Source organism: Lissotriton vulgaris, chromosome 1_1 (genome assembly GCF_964263255.1).
Source record: "Lissotriton vulgaris chromosome 1_1, aLisVul1.2, whole genome shotgun sequence".
Taxonomy (NCBI): domain Eukaryota; kingdom Metazoa; phylum Chordata; class Amphibia; order Caudata; family Salamandridae; genus Lissotriton; species Lissotriton vulgaris.
In genome coordinates this window covers 594,227,626-594,250,853 of record NC_141685.1, presented here as the reverse complement: position 1 = coordinate 594,250,853, position 23,228 = coordinate 594,227,626, and the positions used below count along the sequence as shown (strand labels likewise).

At 42.7% G+C, this 23,228-nt stretch overlaps 1 protein-coding gene across 2 annotated transcripts in view; it reads left to right on the top strand.

The window, feature by feature from the left end:
• Window positions 1-11,612, top strand: part of MCOLN3 (mucolipin TRP cation channel 3) — a 426,432-nt gene extending 414,820 nt beyond the window's left edge. For both annotated transcript variants that reach the window (XM_086936329.1, XM_086936328.1), the window contains exons 13-14: window positions 1,291-1,421; window positions 9,197-11,612. In XM_086936329.1, coding sequence (XP_086792455.1) covers window positions 1,291-1,421; window positions 9,197-9,200 — 135 coding nt within the window. In that variant the 3' untranslated portion in view covers window positions 9,201-11,612. The remainder of the gene's footprint in view (window positions 1-1,290; window positions 1,422-9,196) is intronic.
• The last annotated feature ends 11,616 nt before the right edge of the window (window positions 11,613-23,228 follow it).

Sequence of the window (23,228 nt, the reverse complement as noted above, 5' to 3'; positions counted from 1 at the left end):
ACTTCTACCTCTCCCAGAATTTTACATCCATTCAGCTTATACGTTTACATAAAAAAAACATTTACTAGGATAGTTTATTTTTCTATTGCAAATATTTTGGGAAAGTTCAATAGTTTAGGAAGAAATATAGTTCACCAACAAAAAATACAATGTGTTAAATGCAGAACATTTTGCAGCCCCTGTTAAGTAAGAATAATAAAAGCATTTTTTTCTACTAAGTTTAAATATGGGAAAAGAACGTAGCATCCGATATTGGTAGAAGTTGGCTCTGAAGCTATGTATGCCATCCTTTACAAAGTCAATTGCTAAATGTGACCACCAACGTCAATACAATTGTCTGGGTGGGGTCACATTATTGAAATAGTGAAAATTGGACTTTATTAGCGAGCAGGGGTGGACGAAATCCCTTTGTCCATTCACGGTAACTGGATGCAAAACTGTGGGCAATGTTTCTGCATACTCCCGACCTGGTTTTAAATAAAGGAAGAAATGCAGGCAAAGTGCCCTGCAGAACAAGACATTTCATGCAGTGAGGAACGCACAGAACGAGGTATTCTTGTGCTGTCAGCGGGCAAATAATGATTACCTTAAAGATAATTACATTGTTATTTATACTGGCTGGACTCATACAGTGTTGGTCAACTCATCTTTCCCAGGATGGTAGCTTCAGTGTGCCAACTGCTTGCTAGAGCGCCAAGCGGCCCGGACACAAGGGCTGAACACACACAGACTTCCCTGCTAAAGAAGTTGCACTGACGTCAGCGTGCAATGTATGTATCTTAATGCGCATAGCATTAAAGTAAACACATTCCATGCTCGCTCACGGTGCTTCTTAGCAGCTGTGTGTTTGGCAGTGGATCAACCCAATTCGACTCGGCGTACAGGAAAAAAAAAACCCGTTTCGCCTACTGTGTGGGAAATTCGCCCATTATCCAATCAGCTTTTGAAATGTCTGAGGTGAAATCTGTCGACTCCTGTCCTGCTTGCTCCCAGTCAAATCCAGGCAATGGGATGAGTGCGCCATTCCTTTTATCCAACACAGAGCAGTGTACTGGGTTGGCTCAACATTTCTCAATGTGTGGTGAGGGAGGACACAGCCAATATGTGATGGTAGGTGGACTGTAAAATCCGAAGAGTATAAGACAATGTTATATCTCTGTACCGACTTCCTTGGGATGAATACCAGTTATGGTGATGTATTGGTTGCTTTTCTAGATATACGACACAGGTATTGACCGCAATCCAGATAAACATTCCTGTACTAACTTTCCCCACTGGTGTTTTTTCTAGCACTACCAGGAAAAAGGTTTTCCGGAGACGGACCTGCATACATTTATATCGCAGAGCAAAGATTTACCAAACGCTGGAACATACAGAATGAAAGAGGATACTTCTGATACAGTGTTTTGCTGCTGTGAACAGTTAAGTATTGGTAGATGTTCTAAGTGGTGGACATTGAAGAATGTAAATGTTGAAAAAAAGTAATCTGACTTGGTCAACTTCATCATGCCCACCCAAAGTCATTGTGCCGTACCACAGGTTTATGTGTTCAAAAAGTTAATTCCAATCCTCCAAACTTCTGAGCCAGCTTCACAGATTATCTTTTATTATCTAGTCTTCTTACATGACTTGTTGCTATATAGGCTATAACCAGGTCTGTCTTTTTAAGCCTTGATATGGATTTCTTTTATTTGGGTTGGCATTTATATTGCCCTTTCTACCTCGAACGAGTTACTGAAGCATCTTGCAGACGAGTAGCACGCTACTCCACCAGATACTTACATCATTAGAAACATTGGTCATGGATATTGAATCAGAATTTGACATGCTGTTTATCACAGCTGTCATACTGTTTGTGAGTATATTGGCATATATTTGGTGGTGTAATCTGATATATAATGGTGTCACAAAACGTCACGCAAGCTGTCATCTAGAGGATCACTCAGGTCATTGAGAATGAAGTTGTGTGGCGATCATCTGAGCAGTCGTGTAAGTAGTAAGATTGTAGATGACATACATCCCTCTGTCATTAGAAGTTGGCAGTGACAGGCAGATTTCTGGCTTAGCTTGCTAGCGACAACTAGATAGCGAAAGGTGAGTCAGCAGTGCTTGCACTGGTTTCAGTCAGTCTAGATATATCCAAAGTGCAAACTCCAGGAGCGATAAAAGAGCAACACATGCCATGTACTGCTTACAGGCAGCCAGATAAATGTCCATTGGGTCTGCCCAGGAGTGATATAGGAATTCTTGGTCTAAAAACAGATGTAGAACAGCAATGTACATCGTTAGAAAGGTTCTCGTCAGGAGATGGCTAGTTGACCAGCCAACTTGCCACTCTTGAGTAAAGCTCTACCCTGACTGGGTAATTAAACTATATTTTTAGGCATCTAACACCTCATCTAATGGAAGGCAAAGACGCATTTGAACTCTCAATGGATGAGAACAATGAAGGCTGTAGATCATTCTCTTTCGTGAGGACCATTACACTTCAGCTCAGCTCATCTTACCTCATTAACATACCTGAAGCCTCTATTCTAACACTGACCAGAACAAAGAAGAGCCATCCACCTCCTCCAGCACCTTCTGAAGCTCAGATTCATTCTATGGTAAATACCTTCCTGAGACCTCATCTTTGACAACTGATATCTGTGCCCAAGGGCTTGCACTGAACAGACTGGATTGGGTGACGTTAGTTACAAACACGAGCATGGGATCGCTATAGCAGTCAGTGCATGCATAGCAGGAAGAGCTCGTGATTTACATTGTGCCCCATCTGGCTTCTGCACTGCAAAACCACAATCCTCCACTGCTCTTTCATTGCTGCCCCGCTTTAGCTATCCACACCCGCACACATATCAATCAATCAATCAATCAAATCAGGATTAATAAAGCTCTGCTAATCATGTATGAGGGTATCCAGGCGCTGTGCGCTATGCTGCGTGCAGGTGGTTCAGTTGAACAGCCAGGTCTTGAGTCCTTTCCTGAATTCCGGAAGAGAGGTTGAAGTCCTGAGATGGATGGGGAAGTTGTTCCAGGACATTGTGGCGAGGTGGAAATAGGAGTGTCCTCTGCTGTTACTTCCGCAGATGGTATATTATGCTAATATAGCTAATAATGCACACAAATCACCCCAGAAAATGTATCTTGACGCAAACAGCTTATGAGCAAGATAACAGTCTGCTTCAATCCTGAAATAACGCAGTTTTAAGAAGCTTCCTAAAATTAACACAATCTTCACATTAGTGTATGTGAAGTGGAAGTTTGGTCAGAAACAGCGAGCCAAATAAGTAAAGGATCTGCCCCCAGAACGGGTTTTGAAAATACGTGGAACTGAAAGCAAGGTTTTGTCACTGGATCTCAAACCTCTACTAGGAGAATAGTGGATAAGCTTAGCTGAAAGATAGCATGGGGCCTTGCAAGGCCTTGTGAGTCAGGCAACAGATGTTAAAGAGGATTCTTTTATGAATCGGTAACCAATGGAGCATACACAGCAGAGGGGTGGAAGCCATCCAGCTTGGAGATTATAAATGAGACGTGCTCCTGTATTTTGAACTACTTGCAGTGTGCTTAAGGCTGTCTCATTGATTGCAGCCAAAAGAGTGTTACAGTAGTCCAGGCGACTGATAACCTGTGCCTAGACTAATGTCTTCCTTTCTGAATATGGAAGGAGCGGGAAAATTCTTAGTAGTAACCGTAGCATGTAAAAACATGAGCCAGTAATGGCTGCAACCTGTTCTTTCATAGTAAGTGCCTGGTCTAGGTGCATGCCCAGATTCTTTACCACCAACTTGGGAGCTGGAGCTAGACCAAGTTTAGAGGGCCACCAATCAGATGTCCAAAGCTGCTGGGCCTTGCCAAACAGCATGATTTCTGTTTAATTGGCATTCAGTTGGAGACAAGTTAGCTAACATTCCAGCTGAGAAGCGGGCTTTAGCATCAGATAAATCTTGATCAAGAGTAAATATAAGCCGCATATTGTCAGCCTTTGACAGAAGAAGGAAGCCAAATTGTCTGGCAAGATTTGCAAGGAGGCCACATATATGTTGAAAAGTGTAGGGCTCAAACAGGAGCTGTGTGGCACTCCTTTATCAAGTTTTTGCGAACATGACCTAAACAAACCCAAACAGTTTGGGTGCGGTCATTTAAAAAGTCTCTGAGCCATGATAACGCCATTGCACGAATACCAGACTCCTGCAGACTCAGAAGCACTCTAGAATGGAAGACAGTATCGAATGATGCTGAGAGGTCCAACAGCACTAGTAATGAGGGAATGCTGTTACAAAGGAAGTAAATAATGTGGTCTATTACTGCGACCAAAGTGGTATCCATGCTGAATAACGGTCTGAACCCCGATTGGGATGGATCATGCAACATATTTGTTTCTAAGTGGTCCAAAAGTTGAATATTAATTTGACTCTCCAGCAATTTACCCAGTAATGGAAGGGGAGAAATAGGCATACAGTTAGTGAGGTCCATAGAAGGCAAGTAAGTCTTTTTTGAATAGGAATAACCAGTGCTGTTTTCCAGTCCAAAGGAAATGTACCCAACTTGATGGATAAATTGAATAGTGAACAAATTGCAGGGGCTAACAGAAGGGATACGAAAGCAACCATATAATGTGGACAGATGTCCAAAGGGAGCCCTGATTTACCTGTTGCTAAGACTGTCTGAATATAATCTGATGGCAGAGGGTTAAATTATTTTAGAATGGGACAATAGTAGACACCGAACAGAACTTAAGATTCTCATTATCTTGCTCACTTGTATTAGCAAAGTTCTGATAAATGTCATTAATTTTACCTTCAAAATGATGTGCAAGGGAATCACAAAGAGATTGTGAAAGCTCAGTCTCAGAAGAGCTGGCTCGTAGTTTAGGAAAAGAATTAAGAACTTTAAAATGCACCTTATAAGAATTCCCTGCCTGATTAATTTGGTCAGAGATAGATGCCTTATGGGCTTTTTTTATATTTTGCTGGTAATTCATTAATACTAATCGATAAACCACTTTATCAGCAAGATTACTGGAATGCCACCAGCATCTCTGGAGCTTTTATACTAGGTTTTTTTCTTTATGCAGTTCCAAGGAGTACCAGAGAGCATGTGTACCATGATTAGACTTACAGGAAAATTTTAACCACATGACTGCTGCCCCGATTTACCGCCGGTGCTGGGCCCCAATGTTAATGGGTGTGGTCATGACGGAACGGTTCCGTCATGAGCACAGCTCAACCGATGCTCATGACGGAACCGTTCCGTCATGAGCATCGAAGGGGTTAAGGGTGCGATCTTGTTAAAAGCTGCCTTAGCAGCTAAATGATAATCAAATATAACTTTAATATTATAAAATCAATTTCTGAAGAGAAAGCATCCAGTGTAAATGTACACCAGGGTTTTGTACATTTCGTCATGGACTAAGGTTTCAGTTTGGACACTTTAAATTTGGATTGCTGGAAACATATTAAAGAATGATCTGTCCATAGAAGAGATTGCGGGGCCTCACACCACAAAGTAAAAGTGTTAGTGAAATAAAGTCTAATGTGTGTCCATTTAAATGAGTGGGTCCTATTACTTTCTGTTGTAGACCTAACAAAACCTCAGAACTCTAAGGTCCTCTCTATGAAAATTAAAATACAGATGCGGAGGATGTGCGCATGGGAGAGGGAGGTGGAGCACAAGAGTCTGGTGGGCTGGTGAAAGTTTATGCAGTGGTTGATATAAGCTGGTCCTTGATTGTGGAGGGCTTTGTAGGTGTGGATCAGTATCCTATGGTCCTAGTTTGGGAGGCCACCATGAATTGTTCCATGGGGAAGTGCTGTTCCCAAATATCAGAACTTGTGCTTTGTGAGTGTTAAGTTCAAGGCAGTTGTACTTCCTCCAGTTGGTGATGCTCATCATGTATCTATGGAAGTTGGCACTTGAGGTGGAGGGGTCTCTTGATAGCGAGAGAATGAGCTGCGTGTCATCTGCTTAGGATATGATATTTAGTACATGGGTTCTCAGGATGTTGGCCAGGGGGGTCATGTAGGTGTTGAACTGAGTGGGGCTGAGAAAGCAGGCTTGAGGAATGCCACAGGTGATGTTCTTAAGTTCTGAGGTGAATAGAAGCAGGGGGATTTTCTGGGTGCTTCTGGTGAGGAAGGAGGTGATCTATTTGAGGTGTCTCCTTGGATTCGATTGTGGTAAAGCCTCTTGACAAGAGTGTGATGGGATACGGCATTTAATGCTGCTGACAGGTCAAGGAGAATCAGGACAGTTGTTTCTCCTCGGTCCAGGACTGTTCTGTTGTCATTGGTGGCAGCGAGGAGGGAAGTTTTGGTGCTGTGGTTGGAGCGGAATCCGATTGGGAGGAGTCCAGAAGGTTGCTGTTCTCTAGGTGATTGTGAGTTGGTGGCTGATGGCTTTCTTGAGGACTTTGGTGGGGAAGGGAAGTAGAGATGGGATGCTTGTTCTTGAGTTTGCTGGGGTTGGCAGAGAGTTTCTTGAGAAGGGGCTTCACTTCTGCATTTTTCCAGTCTTTGGGGAAGGTGGCAAATGTGATGAATGCATTGCATTTCTGATTATTTTGCTCCCGAGGTTGAATGACTGGTAGGGACAGGGGTCCATGGGAGTTCTGGAGTGGACAGATGTTGTGTCTTGTCTGATGAGCTGATCCCAGGTGGTCGGGGTTGTGTCAGTGGATGGGAGTTGGCTGAGGGTGTCAGCAGTGGTGGGTTGGGGTTTGAAGGTATTGCAGATGGTGTGGATCTTATCATGACAGCCTGATCCAGGTTAGTTGAGGTGTAGGGTGGGATGTGTTGAGGGCATCAACCACTAGCTCTCTGATACTTTGTTCCAGCAGTGGTGTGAAGTGCTGAGGGGTTAGTGGTGATGCCTGGGGATCCTGCGATGGTGGAGTGGACTATGTTGTTGTCTGTCCAGGGTAGCTCTGGGAAGTGGCTGCACTTGTTTCTGTCGCTGGCCGTGAAGATGGGGTCTAGCGTGTGTCCTGCAGTGTGTGGGGTCAGTAACTATTTCGGTGAGTCCAATGTTGTTCATGCTTTCATGGTGATAGGCTGTTTGCGTCATTGTGGTCTTAAAGGTGAAATTTGAGGTCTCAGAAGAAGATATACTGTATAGAGTTGATGGGGATGGGGTGATGAATTTCACAGATAGCATTGCAGAACCTTGTGCGTTTTCCATGAGGCCTGTAGGTAGGGGTGCCTCTTATGGTGGTTTTGCTGTCGATTTGGAGTTTAAAGTTGAGATGTTCCATGATCAGGGTGATGTCTGCGGCAGTGGTGAAGTGGATAGTTTCTTTGTGGATGATGGCTTGTCCACCTCCTTGTTTGTAAGTGCAGTCCCAGTGTGTTATCTTCTATCTGTTGGGGATTGCTGAGGCGATGTCGGGTGTGGGTTGAGCCAGGTCTTGGTGAGGAAGATGATGTCAGGGTGAGAGAGGTAATGGTGTCCTAGATCTCAGTGGTGTGCATGCATAGTGATCGGCATTGAGCAGGAGGCAGTACCACAAACACCAGGACTATTACCACCGCCACCACCATTGCCATCACAGTCATCATCATTACCAATGCACTTTTACAATCATTACCGCCACCGCCATTGACACTATCACCCATTACCTCCATTATGACCACCATTTACACTACTACCATCAGCATTAATACTGCCACAACAACAAGGCAAACAAGGGATGAAAAAAAAGCAAGGCTTTAAAACCTTCAAAAAGAAAAGGGAAGCAACTACAACAATAAGAAACAAACATCTTTAATACAATTTTAGCAAGCAAAAAGGCAGGAGAAGGGTGGCGCTCATCAAGTTTCACCTCACCTCGTATGCAGGTGGGTTGGGGGCTCCTCCTTTTGAGTTATACTATTTTGCTGCCCAGCCCCATAATTGAGTGGATGGCTTTCGAGTCTCTCCCTTCAGGAGACCACGTCACAATCACCACCTTTGTGAGTGATGAACCTAAACTCTCTCCCACTCACAAACATTCAGTGATTTCACTATCACCCCAGGCTCCTTCGAGTAGCTAGGTGGTGTACTTAACCTCGCTAGGCACGTAGCCCTCTCCGCTCCAGCAGTTCCCCTCCTGGGTCTACTGACCCCTATCGGCCTCATTAATCCGAGGGATTTATGCCGTTGGCAAGTCTCAAACGTTCGAAGAGGAGCGGTTACTCTCCTTCAAGGAATTGAATAGGCAATATTCTTTTAAGGGTGAATTATTATTACACTTTGCTAACACCTGTAGGTAGGTGTTTTGTCACATTTAATCTCACAGATTACTGTAGGCAAGAGTTTTGGTGTTAGTGGCCCACCTGAACAAACTGTTGGGATAAACAATTTGCACTATTGTAAACTTTAGTTGGCTCTGATAGGACGGTTGTTATATTGTTTTTACAACAGTTTTTAATACATATTTGTAATTCTATTACGGTATACTTGATGGCTGCCTTGTGGGATCAGTTATAAACCACACACAGTAGGTGTGAGAAGGTTATGGTGGCAACCCAATGCTAAATTTTATAGGCCTGATTGTTTATAAAGAAAAGTTATGATAAAAGCACAAAGTCTGGCATATTGATTTTGAAAAGGCAATAAGAATTAAAGGGTAGATTGGTATAACTTTGTATTATTGCAAACAGATAGGTATTTTAATACATGGGATCTCACAGATTACCACAGTAGCATGATTGAACTTAAAAACAATGAAAGGTTATTTGTAATACCTATGCAAGACAAACACCAGCTGGTGTGCTTAGTTTTGGTATTTCAAGCATATGTCATTGTGTATAAACAGCAACGTATTTTCTTTTTTTCTACTTGTATACTTTTACCTTAAATTGCACATGTTGTTAAGTTTCTGTGTGTTTAGCAGCAGTTGTGTCAGAGGATAAATACCAGTATAAGTTAGTGGATGGATGGATGGATGCACGAGTGCAAAGATGAGTGACTTATTAAGTGCAAGTATGATGGATTATTGAGTGCATATACCCATCACCATCAATTACAGAAAATGCACTTTCATTAATAAGCCAGAACTATTGCATTGCCTAATGTTTGTTATAAAAATGAATGTCTATTTAGGTTGCTTGATAACATTGGTTTCGTGTTCCTAGATATTATCGGGCAACTGCTGTGCACTGTATTTTGCACATTTTAAAACCTGGAACATGAAAATAATTTCCTTTTTGTTTTCAAGGTGAACATAGTCAAACGAAGGTCAGCACAGAAAAATTATTCTCAGTTTTAAGATACATCATCAGTAGCGGCCTGAAAACAAGCCAAAAGGAACTTCTCAAACACCACTGGTCTGATAATAAAACAAATGCAAAGCTTGAACTACAGCACCAACAGTGGGCTGAAAATAAGATCAATATGGAGTGTGCTGAAAACAAGGCGAACACGAAGCTAAATTACAGCATCACCAATGGACGGAAAACAAGGCAAATGAGGAGTTTGCTGAAAGCAAGAAAACAGCTGAGCTAGAACTACATCAACACCAGTGGACTGAAAATAAGCCAGAGGTGGAGCATGAACTATACAAACACCAATGGACTCAAAACAAGACCAACCTTGACCTTTTTTATAATATTACATTCCATCTGATTACAGAAAGACGCTAAGACTGGTTGCTGGCCAGTGGCGTAACATTAGCGCCCGCAGTTCCTGCGGTGTGGGGGGCCCCCAAACTCCAGGGATTCCCCTCCAGCACTGTGCATGGGTGACAGGCCCCTGGCCCGAGAGCTTCTGACGATGGGGAGGGGGGGGGCACCCTCTATGCACTTTGCAGGGAGGCCCCTCTCAAGTTCCGTTACACCACTGTTACTGGTTTAGCATATAGGCGACTTCATTCCATAATAATGGTAAAAGAAAGTGACCAGTAGACCAAGGTGGAAGTGGGAAACTATTATTAGATTCAGTCCTGCATAGTATCATTTAGCCACTAAATTAAACCAATTCAGACAGCTAAACAACAAATGTAAAAGTTAAAAAGCAAGACCAAAAATAATTCAGATAAATAGCTCTATATAAAAAAGATTGTTTAAAGAAAGGCATAGACAATTCGTAGAAGTGCTCAGTGTGCAAAAGTGAAAACGCAGTGCTAAGAGTGAGATAATAAGCACAAAAATGTGCTCAAAGGAGACGAAATTACAAGTGATAATATGCAAGTACATAGTATTCAGAAAATTTGCTACAGTTCATCTGATTAACTTTTGAAAACGTCTTTGTGGCCATATTAATGACGAAGTCGTTTTGACCCAGTTTGATTTAAAGGGTCATTATCAGGACCATAATGAATTGATTGAGCACTCAAAGGAGTCTATACCACTTTGACTCTTAATGCAGGCAACAAAACAAATAAACTGAGTGATGGGACTCTGTGTGTATGAAGTTTATCACAAGTTCAAATCAATACTTGGAGGCTAAGGGGATACTATTCCCATGAGTTCAATTCAGGAGTGAAAAACAAAGCATATGGGACCTCAGAATGGAGTCCTAATTGAAAGTGTAATTCTACTCCTGGAAAGTGAAATTTGGGTAGCAAATACTATCCTAATTGCCCGAATGGTATGGGGGGTCCAAAGTGACTAGGCTGTCAAAAGAAGAGAGTGCATCAAGTCAGGTTAATCCAACACATCGCAAGGCCCTCTGATGCTTTCCTGGTCTCGATGAGGACCCGTGAAATTACTTAGGGGTTCAAATACCATCAACTTTATACTTTAATACAGCCATAAAGATTTTAAAATATTGATGCAAAGTATTAAGAGATTTTAGGAATGCCCTGTATACTATGTACTAATGCACTTAATTATAGGCAAAACTATTGCCTCCAGGCATGACGGTTTTCAACTATATTTTGGAACTCGCTCAGATGTAAACATATATATGTGAAGAACAATGCAGTTTAAAAAAAATGTTGGATATACAGTTTATCAGTGGAAAATATAGTTATTTTAGCCATGTTCTTAAAGGTAAATTGGACTGTGTGTCCTCCATAATATGGAGCAGTACTATAATTACTTGAGGGCTTGAAGTACAGCCAAATAGTCGGTGCTCTGATGCCTACTTGATGGGAAGCAGTCCTCACACGACAGAAGAAAAAAATATTAAATTCTTTCAGCAATGTAAAACGTTGTAATGATATCCGTTGTCTCTGCTTTCTTCAAAGTAAGCCATCACCTTAAAACTACAATTTTTTTCATAACTCTGGGCAAAACGGATTCAGAATGTAATTGAAATAAGTCACTACATTTATAGAATAATAAACATAAATAATATAGTACAAGAGACCAGCACAGAGAAACAAAAATACATTAAGGTTAGTAAATACTTCAAAGATGAATGAGCCCCAGGAGACATAAGAAGGGAAACCTACCAAATCAAAGCTGAACTGTGCACGTCACTGTCTGCTTAGCATCAACAAAGGTCCATAAACTAAAATAAATAATTGAAGTGCATCAACACAAACAGGAAGCCGCACTTTTAGTTAACGGGAATATATAAATAAAACAATACATTTCTTAAATAATATTAAATAATGAATAATAAAGATCCACAATAAAATATGAATGTGCCTTATAAACACCTCCCTATAAGATTTTGCAGTTCATTCAGAAACATGAAATATATATACAGAATACATATATATATATATATATATATATATATATATATATATATATATATATATATATATATATATATATATATATATATGTTATGTTATGATAACAGAGTTTGTAACGTGCACAGCTACTCAAAAGAGTGTCCCGGCGCGATCCCTGGAGCAAAAGACAAAGAGAGGGGTACAGCAAAAAGAGTGAAACATTCAGTTGAAGAGGAGAGTTTTGAGTTTCTTTCTGAATTGGATGGGATCCTGCAGGCTGCGTAATTCAAAGTGGAGAGAGTTCCAAGCCACTGCCGTCGTGTAGGCCAGAGAACTGCCACCTTTCCTTTTCAGGCGGAATCTGGGAATGTTTGCCCTCAGCATATTGGAGGAGCGCATTTGCCTGCTGGGGACATAGAACTGAAAAAGCTTCCTAAGGTAGACTGTGCCATAGTCGTAAAGAGCAGCATGGGCTGTGTTCAGGCCCTTAAACTTGACCCTTGCTTTCACGGGTAGCCAGTGAAGGTTGTGCAAGTGCTGCCTAACACTGGTTCGTTGGGGAGGCAGAAAAGCATTCTGACAGCAGCATTCTGGACCACCTGTAGCCTAACCAGGAGGTAGCCAGGCAGGCAGACATATAGTACATTATCATAGTCAATATGGGAGGTGATGAGCGCATGAGTGACGGTTTCTCTGTTTGCTAAGGGGAGGAGAGGCTTACATTTCTTGTTCATTTTCAGTATGCCAAAATATGTGCCTGTCAATTCACTGATTTGACTACTAAAGCTAAGCTTTTCGTCTATATATATATATATATTATACACACAAAAAAGAGTAGTCGCCACACCAGGGAAATAACATTTCTATTGGCTTGGTAACAGCTTCAGCTACATGTTTCAACCTTTTAGTTCTTTCTCATGGTAGTGAGCCCTTTATTTATGTTCATTATATACATGTTGTCCAATGTTGCATTCAATGTGGCATTATGGGAATTGCAGTTAACTCCAAAACATAAATAGTGTTATGAAAACATAGTATTTCATGACTGGAAAATAATAAAGGAAATCATAACAGACTTTAGCATTCATTAACAATTAACATGATATGTCAACTTTTGCAATATCTGTTCATTAATGAGATTAATGTCAATCAAGTAATTAATTTCGAGGATAACATTTATTAGGTTGATTCATGTGCCATAGTGTTAGTATTTTAATAAAGAATCTCTAAGTCATTGTATCCTCCATATTACATCTGGTAATGATCCTCCAGGAACTTCATATAGATTATATTGTGTGTGTGTATGTCGGTATATATATATACATATATATAAAATACAGCTACTTCTCCGATTCAGTAGAAAGTACTCAGACACTCCAGTATGCTTCACAAAAGGTTTTAATGGTATAACATTTTATGGGGCTTTCTGGTAACCTGATCTCGGACCGCCTGCTTACAGCCTTGTAACCAAACCGGAACTGGTGGGATATATATATATATATATATATATAATAAAAATATGATTCCAGTTGTTATTTATTGAATGTTTCTAATGCACTGGTCACAGATAGTGGAAGAAATCATGAATTTACACAATTGCCTCTACAAATTATCTGTTGCAAGTTTTAACAAATAAACCGTGTGAATAGACTTATGGTTTATTTTAAAATATTAGCAAAACATTAAACTTATGTTTTAGTCTAAAATATTAGCAAAGCATTAGACACACCACACTTAAGCTGCTCGTGGGCAGTTCTATTCTAAGATTCAGTAAGTAACAAAGGTCGCATTTTGGCTAGGATTTGGACTAATACTGCGTGTTGATCTAATTAATTGCTATCCAGTATACCAGGAAATGATCTGCCTTTCCACTAATGGTTTACGGTCCTGAAGATGAAAATGTGGCAATTGGCCACTGTAATTTTCAGCCTTCTGGGAAAAATTGTAAAACAATGTTGAACAATCAATAGCTTAATTGGCTACTTACTGCAGCAAATGGGTTGCACATTTCAGTTTCAAGCATGACACAAAGGGCATATGGAAATAGAATCTGTGCCAAATGGAAATGCCCAAATTGGCCTCATTATATAGTTTTGGAATTAAATGGTAACTGGAGCCACAAACGTTTTGGGACCCTATTTAATTTCAAGGAGTACATACTGTAAGCTCAACTCACTTTCTGGAAGTATTGAAACATGGATGATTAAGGGGCTATAGGGAGCACCCTGTATAATTATTGGGAGAGGGTATAATGTCTTGCATTGTTCAAAATAGTCCGGTACTATGTATGTGTGTAAGGGACTCTCCTGTGAGCTTTACACATTTAGTGAAAATACAAGTTTATTGGTTGTGATATTAATTCAATATGTTTAACACTTTCGCTCAACTGTCTTTTGTCTTTTGTGAACAACAAGGTAAAACAAAGGAATTAAAAAAAATATATATAATAATCGTAGATATTGGTCTGAGTTTGCACCATACTGTAACATACAGAAGTTACATGGAATGAAAATAACAGGTTGAGGGTGAAGGTTAGGTTTGGGGAGTGAGGTTTATAATAGGGGTAATATAATACAGAAACTGAAGAAGAGCGTTAGTGCAGGATATCATGGAAAACCTTGGAAATAAAAGAAATGGGGACGGATTGATCACATAATCTATTGCTAATGCAGACTGCTGTGAGCCGTCAGCTGCTGTCCTTGGATTTCAGTTGGTTTCTACTGAGTTTTTTTATCCAAAAGATAGACCATCGTATTTTTAGTCTGTACCCAAACTCCTGCTCTATGGAGTTTAGGCCTTAGAGAGCAAAGGAGGATTGGAGACGAAAGGTGGTAACCCACAGCTCGGGCCGGCGGGGGTTTTAGACTGTTGTCTTTAAGCCTGGAGGGTGCTGAGAAAAAGAGAATTTCATTGAAGCATGAGTGTTAGAACCGGCTGTCTCTAGTTGGCAGAGGTATACACTTCTGACAAATAGGGACACACCTTTTCTAGTCAGGGCAAGGGGATCACCCTTTGATAACCCCTGCTCACCCCCTTGGTAGCTTGGCAGAGCAGACAGGCTTATCTCAGAGGCTGTGTGTTAAGCAATTATGACCACATACAGTAATAAAGTGAATACACTACAAATGGACACGACACAGTAGTATTATAAAAATAAGTATTTTTATATAAGGCTTAGCACAAGACCAAATAACGACACAAGAATGTACACAATCTTAATAAATAGTCTGGGAAGGGAAAAATAGTTCAAAGGTAGTTTCTTCTTTAGCACAAAGTTTTTAGTATCAAAGCAAATCTTCTTCTTGGCAATACAGTTCTTAGCAACAGGGTAACCCACACTGGGGCTACACGACGTCGAGGCAAAGTTAATCCAAAGGTTCGGCGTCGACCGCGAGGAGCGCTACGTCGAGCCTGGAGTCACACGGACCCCCAACCACACAGTACCTTAGGAAAAATGAAGCACACGATGATCAGCGGCGTCGAGCAATCCGGCGTCGCGTCTTCGGTGTCGATCAGGCCTCAGCAGGCGTTGTTGTCGATGATGCGGTTGCACAGAGTGAGCAGCGCTCACGGCGTCGAGAGGGCACGAGGGCGATGCGATCAGCAGCGGTGCGGACACGAGGTCCCTTGGAGCTGGAGCCGTACTCCCTCTCACTGGCGGTGCTGCTGGCGTCGGTCGGGCCCGGCGGCAGGTCGTCGAGGAAGCGGGACACTGGGGCCGTTACCCACTATGTCGAGCTGGATTCGGCGACGTCCGTCGGCGTCGAGGTTGCAGGCTCTTTTCAGAGGTGCTGGATTCACAGGTTCCAGCAAATAGCACTTTAAGCAGATGAAGTCCTTTAGCCCTGTGACTTCATCAGGAGACTGGCACACTTCCAGTCCTTGGAGATTTTCTTAGCAAGCGTGAGAGTACACACACAGTTCCTCTCTCCGGGTTCTTTGGCAAAAATAAAGAAGCACTGCAGGATTCCCCCCAGCAAACAGCACTCTGGCAGAAGGGGTAGGCAAGTCCTCAGATCAGCAGGCCTCTTGTCCTTGGTTACAGGGTTCCTTGTCAGAAGTGATCTAAATTCTTGGTTCAGGGGTCCTTCTCTTATACCCCTTTTCGGCTTTGATCCCTTTGTCCATGCAGGGGAATTTCCCAACACCCTGGGTCTGTTGTGGGTGGAGCCAGGCAGAAGCACCTGGCCTATTCATTGCGCAGGGCTGGGTCCTCAGACGCCCAGCAGGAGGTGGAGCCAGCATTGACACTGGCAGGAGCAGAGCTATCGGCCTCCTGGCAGGAGGTGGGGCTAGGATCGTCCATGGCAGGCACAGAGCCATCAGCCGCTTGGCAGGAGGTGGAGCCAGCATTGTATCAGGCAGGGCAGGCTATCAACAACTACTCTCCCCCTACTCTCAACACAAATGTCCCACTCATCCCACACTGACTCATCCAGACCTGTGGAGCCACCCAGCTCCTGTCACACACACGCAAGACCAGCAGAAACCAGATATGGTTAGACAAGAAAATAGACACTTTCTAAAAGTGCTATTTTCGAACCAAGAGTCCAAAAACCATCCACACCAACGGATGCGTAATTAAACCCCGAGTTCAGGGATACCAAACTCGACATTGCACCATGCTCCCCGAGCCAGCTAGGATCACAGCATTAATAATCCCGGCGGCCCATTCTAACCAACGGAGAGCAGGTTACCTTGCAATAGTGAAGCACGAAGATGGCGGTAGTTCACTATTAGGACATGCCAACTTGGTCAGGCGTGTCCCACCTTAGACTTACACTGCACCCTGCCCGTGGGCCTACCATAGGGGTGACTAACATGAAGTCAAGGGAAGGTTTGAGGGGCTGGCAAGTAGGTATACTTGCGCAGCCTGCGTGACAGCACTAGGCTGCACGTGGGTCTCGCAATGACCGACCCGGAGACATTCTTTTATGAGGCCGCTCTTGTGGGTGGCATAACACGTGCTGCAAGCCCACGAGCGGCATTTGTATTTACAAGCCCCGGCACTCCTGGTGCACTACACTAGGGACTGATAGTAAACCAAATAAGCCAAACATGGATACAATCGATACATCAATTTAACATCGGGAGCACTTGCGCTGTGACACTGATCAGCAGTGGCACGGCGCCCAAAGCATATACCAGCAAAACATCGAAAAACAGTGGAGGCAAACAGAAAAAATGGAGGAGAGACTCAAGCCAATGATGTCAGGTCTAACAATGAGCATTAAAAGCATTGTATTTGACTTGAAGAGTTTTTTCGTCATGCCTGAAGATTTCCAACCAAGAAATATTATTTTCAATTGAGTGGTGGTAAAATTTCTTTTTCTGGTCAGCTTTAGTCATTTATTAAGTGCAGTTTAGCAGGGTTTTAGCCATTGATTGTGCTAGATGATGGTCTCAGGATTTATTCTATGCTCTGCTCTCCAAGAGCTGTGTGTAGGTGCACCACAACATGATGTTTGTAATGTAATGTTTCTTTAAATGTTCTGTCAATGAGGTGGTTGGAGTTGCTAGACGTTCTTTTGATGGAGTACAACAACAGTGAATTATCCAGCTTCATATAGGCTGACTTGTAACCAAAATCACATTTGAGTGCTATTGTTCTCGTCAATCACCCATGGCATTTTCATTGGGTTGATTAATAACTTTGAAGCCTGTTTGAAAAATAGGTGAGTGGATAACATTTTACATGCTCAATGTGTAAAGAAAATACAAGTATCTGGTTGAATGGAATGAGCACAGTTCACTTGTCATCACCCCAATTATAATTCCTCATTCCAGAATTTACTTGAATGAGGAAGTCACACTTCCCCCAGGAACCTCGTGACCGAAGAACTTCCACCCTTAAAATACCTCCTGCAGTCTACCCCTTTCCCTCACAGACTCGATCCTCTTACTCCAGTCAAAAGGGTCTGTCATCCCAAAGCAATAGAGGGAATCAAGGTCAAGATAACAAGAGGCAGTATGTAATGTAATTACTGGGAGGAGGAAAATTAAGCAATAAGTAATCCAGAAATTATCTTCTGAATGTTACTTTATCCCACTGCTTACTTGGTTGAGGATATATCATAGCCAATAATACTGGAATATAAAATAAAACATCAATTACAATGTAACTCTGGCCATGATGTTTTAATAAAATAAAATATAGCATTATAGACGAAAAATTATTACAGAGTATCCTTTAGACCTTAAGCCCCAAATTGAAAGATTTCTTATTCGTTAAATCCAAATGATAGAGCTTATGAAAAGGTGAAAGGACTGCCCAGGTCACTACATGACAAATGTCTTAAATAGAGCCTTCTCCACCTTCCGCCTGAGGCTACCAATCCGTGAGTGGAAGATCACTGGACTGCCACTGGTAAAGATATTCATTATGGTTCATAAGGCAGAGAGATAACGGTTTACATTTTTTTGACATGAAGAAGAAGTGTTGGGCTCACTAAATTCTTTAAAAAGTCAAAAATGGCAAAGAAACTATCATATATTCTGCAGTCACCTGGATAAGAGAGATATCTTCACTGCCCAGGTGACAAAAGAAATTTGACATATCTCTTCTTCAGCCGATAAAGGCACCAGAAAAGGAAAGGAGAAACAATCTCTTGGTCTGTAAAGAAAGGGCACGCCACTATGGAAATAACTTCTGGGCCCAAATGGAGAACAAGACTGCCAAGGGGAAAGCAGATAGGAGGTTCAATAGACAGTGTCCCAGTATTCCCTCACCTGTGTGCAGTGGTATTGGCCATTAGGAGCAGCACTGAAAAACAGAACTGTTTGGGAGACGTCTTCTGGAGTCTGAAAAAGGAACATCTCATTTAAGCAGAGGATGCTGAAAAGACAAACCCTTCCGAGGCAATTTCCTATGTAAATTATGAACGTTTGGATGAGTGCACAGCTAACTTTTCGTCCTTTTTTAAAGTTTTTTTAGGGTGCTCCGTGGGTGACGACCAACGTTCCTGGGCGTCTATTTGTCAAATTTTGTGTTGTATCCCTAATGGAACATTACGGATATCCCCTTGGGCACACCTTAATTCTCCTCCCTTGAAATCAGAGGATTCCACACTTTCTTGTTCCTTGGTATTGTTATTGATAGTTAATTTTCATTCATTTCTTTTTCTTATTTTCAAAATGACTATCTTTCATCACTTCAACATCAGTGGCAATGATTCTTTTACAATCCAATGCATTTCGGGCGTACCGAATCGCCCTTCATCAGGGAATCCATACATAGGGGGTCATTAGGATGGAGGATTTTCCGCATCCTCCGGGCCGGCGGAAGCCACCGCCGGCCCGGAGGATGCGGAAAATCCTCTGCGGACCCACCAGGACCCACCGCCACATTAGGATGGCTGGTGGGTCATGGTTTAGGTCCGCAGCTTTTCCGCCGCGGCTGGCTTACAACCGCGGCGGAAAAGCACTAAAATGGTGAAGGTGTCTCTTAGACACCTTCAGCCAGATTAGGATGTGCATGGAAACATGCTTTTCCGCGGCGGCTTTTCCGCCGTGGAAAAGCATGTGTAACTGCACTGCAGGGGCCCATTGCGAGCCCCCTAGGTGTGGTGGGGGGTGGGGGGTGCACATGGGGGGTACCTATGGTACCCCCCTGCATTTGCGTGCACAATGCAGCAGGCACCGCGCGGTGCCTGCCGCTTTGTGCACGCAAATGCTGTGCATGCATTTTTAACATTGCTGCGGGTGCAGCTTGAAGCTCCACCCGCAGCAATGTTAAAAATAGAGGATGTGACCGCCACCCTGGCGGTCACATCCTAATCTGCACAGAGGGAACGCCGCAGCCCATGCGGACGTTCCCTCATGCTCTGGGGTCGCGGACGGACTCAAGTCCGTCCGCGATCCTAATGACCCCCACAGTGTGGTGCTCAGGCGCAAGTCTGAATGACGACTCGCCTCTGCTGTGGATACTCGGTCAATGCCGGTTCCCTGATGGTGCACTGCATGTACGGCCATTGATACCTACACTTAAAATCCCGTACCTCGCTCACTCGTAGAGTGGAAAAATAGTTAAAAAAGATTCTTGTCCTCCGTATGCACGTGTGCATCCAGGTTTAAAAGGACCTCTGTGGCTTCAACTGCAATAACATATCTATGTATGGATTCCCTGATGAAGGGCGATTCGGTACGCCCGAAATGCATTGGATTGTAAAAGAATCTTTGCCACTGATGTTGAAGTGATGAAGGATAGTCATTTTGAAAATAAGAAAAAGAAATGAATGAAAATTAACTATCAATAACAATAAAAAAAATTCTGTTTAACCAAGGAACAAGAAAGTGTGGAATCCTCTGATTTCAAGGGAGGAGAATTAAGGTGTGCCCAAGGGGATATCCGTAATGTTCCATTAGGGATACAACACAAAATTTGGCAATTTCCCATGTCCCAGTTGCTCCATATTAGAACAACTCCCTACCCTATCATAGGACCATTACTACCTTCATTTCTGCCCCTTGTACTCCATTGTGAAAAGTGACAAAGCCAAATGAAAACGGAATGATCCATTAGGCTCATAAGCATTGTGATCTAGAGAGCTGCCTAAACACCAGGAAGCATAAGATTTCCAGTGGTGCTCATCTGATCATCACATTGAATGACAGAAAAGAGTCTTCAATAGGTGCTGTAAAAAAAAATACATGTTGCAGATGCCTCCTTTAAACTTCCAGGCGGATAAACAGAGATGATGAGAGGACACTTGGAATCGAAGAAGACTTTGGAGTAGACAAAGATCCAGAGGGAAAATCCCGTACATGGATTGAGCCATTTGTCTCAGTGGGGGACCCACCCATCCGGACCAAGAATGGGACAACAAGAATCAAGTCTGCTTTCTCTCACTAGAGACAGGCCAACAGTCTGGGAATACAAGAAAGTGATGGGAAGGGAAACGTGAAAAGAGTGTTAATGTGTTGCCACTCTCCCCTGCTCCTTCTCTAGAATCTGAGACAGGTTACATGGAAAGAGAGCCATGTAGAATATAGAAAAGAGATCAGCCGTTGGAGTTCTTAATCTTCTGCAACAATGTCAACTCTGGAAAAGCTGGAAGGCAAAAGCTGAAATCCTGGCAGGGAGGAAAGATTCAACTTAAGTGATCTACTCTCACATTTTGAATTACTTAACTATGGGAGACATAAAGGGATAGATAATATTCTTCCACCTAGGTGCAGATTTGGACAGGTAATTCAACTAGAGAAGCAGAGGAGGTTACTGGTTGTTTGTTTGTGTAGGACTTTACAACAGTGTTGTTAGTCCAAATAAAAAAATGTCTGACCAGAACTCAGCGGGACCACCAGAGAATAACATTGAGAATTGCCACAAGCTCTCTCCAACTGGAGGAGTCGGCTAAATATGATTAAAGCCAACACGAGGGATCTGAAAAGAACCTCATATTTGCTACCCTGCCCATCCTGCTAGCCTATGTGGTGCTAATCACAAGAGGAATCAACCATAAATGAAGACTGTCTTTTATTGAAGAATTACTGGAATTGCCATGTCTTCATTCTGAGAGGAAGCCAGAAGTGGAGAAGATGTCTGACTGATGTGTTCAAGTGCAGATGAACTTAGGAAACCACAAATACACAGAATGCCTGCTTTGAAATAGTGGATTATTAGTTATGGTGGTTGGTAGCCCTTCACAAGCAAAAGTCACTATTCTTCTAAGGTCCAGTAAAGGTTTCAGTCATTTAAACCTGACTCAGTCCCTTATAACTATGGCACAGAGCAGACAGGCTTAACTTAAGAAAACGTGTAATGCAATAGGCGCACCAAAACAAATTAGTTGCAAACACAACAAAATTAAAATCTCACTCCAATTCATAATAATTAAGAATATTGTAATGCATTCAATTACACCAAAATGCCAAAAGTCCAATATAAGGAACTGGAAATGTGAATTTTTCAAGTTTTACATAAAGGTAGCACCAAAAAGTGTAAACAGCAAACCTCTGGCAACTGGTAATGCAGGACCGAGATAAGGTCACAAGTTAAGGCAGACCCTGCTCTGGTCAACTGCTGAACAAAGACAGGGACTGCTTTTGTCCTGGTCAATGAGTTACCTTCTTTTCTTAAAAGCAGTCTTGGATGTCAACAGATCGTCGATAGGTTCACCGGCATCGAAAACAGCAGGCTTAAGTGGAAGCAGTGTTCAACTGCAACAGGTTTCAGGAGGGTGGGTCAGTGGCATAACAAAACTAGAAAGCCCCCCGTGCAAAGTACATGTAGGAGAGCCATTGTACTCCGGACCCAGTTTGGAGCTCTCAGACCAAAGACCTGCCATGCCAGAGGGGGCCCCCATAGCCATGGGGGCTACAGGGGATTTTGTTACACCACTGGGGCGGGTCTTGATGCAGTAGTCGACAAAGGCAGGAAGGATGTGAGCAGGAACTTTAGCTAAGATTGTGTCCTCGTAAATGGCGGCATCGAGGGAGCTGTGGAATACAGTTCACACAGCCTTGACATTGACAGTTTCTGACGTTGAGCGGAGAACATTGCAGGAGCTCTGAAAAAGTCAGGCTCATCTCCAATATACCTTCGGCGAAGCAGCTGGCAGATTGTTCTTGGTCCCTTAATGGTTCTCTATGTATTAAGTTTGTAGAAAGTTTCTAAGTCACAAGTTTTAGGGTTAGTCAGAAGGAGTACACTCTAACACTAGTCAATGGATCAAGGACCTCAGGAACTATGCTTGGGGGAAAGAACTCACACCAACAGAAACCATCAGTAGGGTCTAGAGCTGGTCTAGTGGAAACTGGTATGGAGGGCTCTTCCAAGAAAGTGGGCATGTGGTAGATTTTGTATGTCTGTAGATTAACAGGTGGTCAGCCAATTGACCCTTGGTGTCCACATCTTTGTTTTGGGTATAAGTGAGAACATGTCCAGCCCTTAGGATTCTCCTCAAAGGTCTCAACGGCAAGTATAGTACTTCTTCTGTCTTACACAGCACTAGGTGTGTTCTGAAGAGGGTGCTCATCCTCATCCCATTTATGTCTGCCGCTGGCCTGTGGGTGGGGGTGACTCCTGAACCCTTTCAAACCAATAGAGAAAAAGTTCCCACGGTTACCCTACCCACTTTTTGACAGGTCCTACATGTACTAGTGGAAACAGTGCCATAGTGCTCCTCTTTACCCAAAGCCAAGATAGCAGAACCTGTGCGAGCTCCTCTGCCCACCCTAATGGTGAGGTCAAGGAAAGTATCAAACCCTCCTCTCTGGTCACTCAAACTTGGTTCTTGGGCCAGGTCGTCTCCCACTTAGAAGTATAATCAAATTCAACATATTTTATGAGGCAGAGCACATACCCTGGATACTGGGTAGCAGAGTCCCATTTGCAAAGTCAAAAAACTAGCAGAATGAGTCCAAAACATATGGGGGTGGTTATGCCAAAAAGAGGCATTTTCTTACATCTACAGCAAAAGAGAAACACAGAATCAAAACTATTGATCAGATCCCTGCTAAATGAACCCTTAAAATGCGGGTCATACCATGTCTCCCTGTTTTCGGATTCAGTCACTGGCTGGAGCGCTAGACTGGACCAGAAGGTTGGATAGTCGAAGTCTCAACTTGACTGCTGTCAACATATTAACACGTCGTTAATATGTTGTGTTCTGTGTTTTCATGT